This window comes from Cajanus cajan, chromosome 8, assembly GCF_000230855.2.
Source record: "Cajanus cajan strain Asha chromosome 8, NIPB_CcT2T_4, whole genome shotgun sequence".
In the NCBI taxonomy this organism is placed as follows: Eukaryota; Viridiplantae; Streptophyta; class Magnoliopsida; order Fabales; family Fabaceae; genus Cajanus; species Cajanus cajan.
Genome location: NC_138524.1, coordinates 43,367,714 through 43,372,396, shown reverse-complemented (window position 1 = coordinate 43,372,396; position 4,683 = coordinate 43,367,714). Strand labels below are relative to the sequence as shown.

General features: G+C 40.4%; 1 protein-coding gene across 1 annotated transcript; it reads left to right on the top strand.

Moving 5' to 3' along the window:
• The first annotated feature begins 2,635 nt into the window (after nucleotides 1-2,635).
• Nucleotides 2,636-4,281, top strand: LOC145950452 (uncharacterized). Its single transcript, XM_083061541.1, has 3 exons — nucleotides 2,636-3,116; nucleotides 3,228-3,810; nucleotides 3,995-4,281. Exons 1-3 carry the CDS (start codon nucleotides 2,636-2,638, stop codon nucleotides 4,245-4,247), a joined length of 1,317 nt encoding a protein of 438 aa, XP_082917667.1. The 3' UTR covers nucleotides 4,248-4,281.
• The last annotated feature ends 402 nt before the right edge of the window (nucleotides 4,282-4,683 follow it).

The window sequence follows — 4,683 nt, the reverse complement described above, 5'->3', positions numbered from 1 at the left end:
GAGTAAAACATTGGTGGCGACTCCATGAACCCTTCCTTTTTGCGAAAACCACTAATCCATGGAGGGTCCCGCTTGGGGTTAACATGGATTGGTGAACCATTTTAATAAAATTGTTAGTTCGACAAGGTCTCAGTTTGAGAATAAGTCGTTCTAACAATCCATTTTTTTCAAAACTCTTAAAAAGAGTCCGACCATCGTCGCGAATGCGAAAGTCCGTTTCGGCGGGTGGCGACACCTAACTCCATCATCCTTGACTCATCTTCGTCTGATATTTGATTTATCTTTGTCTGACGCATATTTCATATTCCATCTGTCATTTGACTTGTTTTGTCTGATTTTCGTGGTATTTTTACCTTGACCTATGGATTCGTGCTCGTCTATTTTTCTTCTTTCTTTTGACAGTATTGATAACTTCATGTGCTCTTCTTATGAGTGAAGACGATATGTGATATTCCTTGTTGTGAATAGTGGACTTTAGACGTTTTTCAATGTTCTTCGTCTGATTCTGGAATTTAAGTTTCCGTCTAAGAGATAGACTTTTTCTTTTATTTTTGTTTGGTTAGAGTGAAGATGGAGGACTTTAAATACGTTTGGAGCATTTCTTCATCTTGTATTTTCCATCATCTAATACTTGATTGACCTACGACTAGTAGCATGATTTGTCTTATATGTATTGAGTTTTCATCTATCTTGATCATCTGATGTTTTGTATAGACTTCATCTGGTGATTATCCCACTTTTTTTTTGTTCCTTATTTGGCCTTGTTTGATACTTGTGTTGGCTTTTCGTCTAACATTAGTGATGGAGGCCCATGGGCCAAGGGCCCAACTACTAGGGCTATGACCAAGAGGATGCATGAAGAATGGGCCAATGTTCAAGAGAAGCCCATATTACTTTTTAGTTGGGCTTTAACTCAAGCCTATGTAGATTAGGTTTGGGCCTTTGGGCTTGTATTGTATTTTTTTGGGCCTTGTATTTTGGCCACCTAGATTAGGAATTTCATTTCATAGCCATTTGAATTTAGTGTTAATTTAGGTTGTCATGTGCATTTAAATTTGCATGTAATTAGTATTACATTTAGTAGGCATTTCGCCCATGTGCACTCATGCACATGGGGTGACCGAAATTACTCCTAAATGAATACCAAATCACGTGCAAATTAGGAGCACATGGGGGTGACCGGTCTTGGCACCAAAATTTGAATTCAAACATTCAAATTTTGGCGCCTAAGGTTAGTTAAACCATACCATGGTTTAACTTAACCTTGGGTTAAGCCAAACTTGTTCACCACACTTTCCAACCCTATAAATTCATAATGGTCGGGCTTGTAAATCACTTTTGGCAATATATGAGAATTCATTTCTTTAAAAATTCTCTCCCACTGAAAGTCACACTAGGAGTTCCTTTCTCCTTCTCTACTTGAGATTCTCTCTTTGTAGAGCTAGGCTAGCTTTCTTCTATCCGGAATTGGAAGATCAAGTTAGGCTACCCTTGCTTCTCCACCATAGTTTCTCTCCTTGCATCCATCACAAGGAACCGTGGAGAGGTGTTCAAGTTCCATGGAACATTCTTCTTTAGAGGCTCCATCAAGTGGTATCTAGAGCCCGGATCATCAAGAGATAAGTTCTTCATCTTTTGGTGATTGTTTGATTTTGTGATTCATTCATCTTTGTGTCATTTCTCTTGTTTGAAGTTTCCTTCCTAGATCTAATTGTCTTGTGATTAAAATTTGATAGATCTAGTTCGGTTTGCTTCTATGATTCATAAATTTTCATGATCTTATTGTTATCCTATGAATCATGCTTCTAAATGTGCGTTAGGATTCAGCTTATGTGCTTTTTCTTTTCTTGAGTCTTGCTTAAATTTTTTTCGATCATATGCTTTGTTTTGAGTCTTTTAAATTTTTGAATCCATTCAATATGTCTAGTGTCATGTTTAGTCATTTGTGTCGTATTTTCCTATCTATGCTTGTTTAACTTTCATTCTTTGTTTCATTTGAATTTGAATATTGGACTTGACCGAATCCATTCACTACAAAAAAAATGATAAATAGTGGAGGTTATTTTGCGGAGGTTTTAAAACCCTCCTTAAATTATTAAAATCTGCCGTTTTTTTGTTTAATTTGCAGAGGTTTATAACTCCCTCTAATTAAAATATTATTTTAATTTATAGAGGTTTATAATCTCCTCTAATTAAAAAATATTTTTCCACTTAAATGTTTTTTCTCTAAAAGTTAAAACAAAAAGAAATTAGTATGTGACTCTACGAGTACTTCTCTCTCAAAAGATAAAAAAATCTTTTCATTTCCCTCTTAAAAGAATCAGAAAAAGAAATCCCTAAACCCTCTTTATCAATCTTTTCATTTCCCTCTTAAAAGAATCAGAAAAAGAAATTCTTAAACCCTCCTTATCAGTACATGGCTCCTTAATGTTTCCTAAATCCTGTGATGATTCCTTAGCCTCCAAAGTGAACCCTAAATCCCGTTTGCATCATTTTGATTCCTTTTGACGCTTGAGATTCCGGTGAGGGTGAGGGAGGACGAACGAGAATGCCCGTTACGTGACTGAAACGTGTCTCGACACCGACTGGATGGGCCGTGAGGTCTACGGAGGAACGGTTGGGGAGGGCAAGGCCTATGATAGGGGCGTGCGCGCGGGTGCCTTGGGCTGTTGATTTCTTACTTTTTTTTTTGTTTCGTTTGACAGATGGGAAAACATTCAAGAAGCCTCGGCGTCCGTGCAAGAAGGAGCGTCTTGATGCGGAGCTGAAGCTTGTCGGAGAGTACGGGCTCCGGTGCAAGCGAGAGCTGTGGAGGGTACAGTACGCCCTCAGCCGCATCCGCAACAACGCCAGGAACCTTCTGACACTCGACGAGAAGAACCCTCGCAGGATCTTCGAGGGCGAGGCTCTACTTCGCAGGATGTTCCGCTACGGTCTCCTCGACGAGACCCAGAACAAGCTCGATTACGTTCTCGCTCTCACTGTCGAGAACTTCCTCGAGCGCCGCCTCCAAACCCTTGTTTTCAAGTCCGGCATGGCCAAGTCCATTCACCACGCTAGGGTTCTCATCAGGCAGTGGCATATCAGGTTCCTCCGTTTTCGCAATCTCATTGATGGTTGTGTTAGTTGCGAGTTAATTGTGTTTTGTTTTGGTGAATTTTTTTTATTTTTTGGGCGCTGTGTTTGTTAGTTTATAGTAGTATTGTGGACTAATTGGATATGTTTAGGCAGGCAGGGTTCCAGGGACGTCGGGGATGGCGGCAGCGGCGCCGCCGCCGCCGCTTCCCAAGGTGGATCCTTCGGAAACGGGAAGAATTTGAAGCAGGATGTTCACTCCGTTCCCGATTCGCCCATGCTGGAGACGACGTCGTCGTTCGGGTCCACTTCGTCGTCGCCGTCGCTGGCGAATTTGCCGCCGATTAGGGTTCACGCCGTGGAGGATCAGAAGGTGATGGGGATTGAGGAGCAGTTCGCTCAGATGGGGGTTGGAGTGGGGCAGAAGCAGGATGAGGGTTTTGTTTTGCTGTCTTCGCCGCCGCCTCCGCCTGTACCGGCCACGCTCGCCGTCGTGGGGGTTCCGGTTGCGGCGGCGACGGTGGTCGCCGGGGAGTATCATAATCGGGTCATCTCCGATGATGAGAGATCCGATCACGGGGTTCCGGTTGGGTATAGGAAACCGCCCACTCCTCAGCCACAGGCTCAGACACAACAATTACAGACACAATCACAAACACTTGCGCCTCAATTTCAACAGAAGTCAACTGGTGGTGGCGGCGTTGCTGATTTGCCTTCTCCTGATTCAGTTTCAAGGTATTTTCAATTTCACTTTCCTTTTTCATTTTTCTGTAGTTGGATTTGGCTTTCAATTGTTTTAATGTTTAGTGTTAGAATTGGATTGTTTATTATATGGTAAGGGGTTTTGGTTGTTGGTGTTAGAATTTTTTGGATTGGCAGTGTTTGAATTAGGTTTTTGGTGATTGTTTTGATCCTGCAGTGATAGTAGTCTTGCAAATGCAATTTCGCGTCAGAAACCTGCTGTTTATCAAGATCAAGTTCAGATTCAATCAGGGACTACAAGGGTTCCTGGTAACCCTGTGGATCCGAAGCTTAATGTGTCTGATTCGCATGGTCGGATTCAGATGCAGCAGCATGTACAGGACCCTGGATATTTGTTGCAGCAACAATTTGAACAGCACCAGCAGCCACTGCCGCAACAACAATTTGAACAGCTCCATCATCAGCAGTAACAACAACCGCAACAACAACAGCAGTTTATACATGGCACACACTTCATTCACCATAACCCTGGATATGTATTTTGGATTTAAATTTTAATTAGTACAAGACTAATATTACTTTGTTATGGATTTTATGTCATACTTTGATTTACAATAGAAATTTGAATTGTAAATTTTTGAACTATACACTGTTATTTTTGTTATTGGAAATATAATTTCTACGTCCACATTATGAGTATTCTTTTATTACATTTTTTATAGATATCATAAGAAAATGGGAAATTGTAATACATGTAAATTATAAAATTAAAATAAGTATAAAAAATTGTCATATACAAGAAAATAGGGAGAATTAGAAACTCGACTGTAAAATCTCTATTGTTAGAATGCTTTAAAAAAAACCTCCATAGTTAGTATAGTTTTAAAACATCTTTCAATAAACCTT

Bases quoted from the DNA above. Each gene is read 5' to 3' on its own strand.
- LOC145950452 (XM_083061541.1), top strand. From the start codon at position 2,636: ATGATAGGGGCGTGCGCGCGGGTGCCTTGGGCTGTTGATTTCTTACTT. The intron at 3,117-3,227 runs GTTGTGTTAGTT...GGATATGTTTAG, and splicing joins TTTTCGCAATCTCATTGATG to GCAGGCAGGGTTCCAGGGAC. The intron at 3,811-3,994 runs GTATTTTCAATT...TTGATCCTGCAG, and splicing joins TCTCCTGATTCAGTTTCAAG to TGATAGTAGTCTTGCAAATG.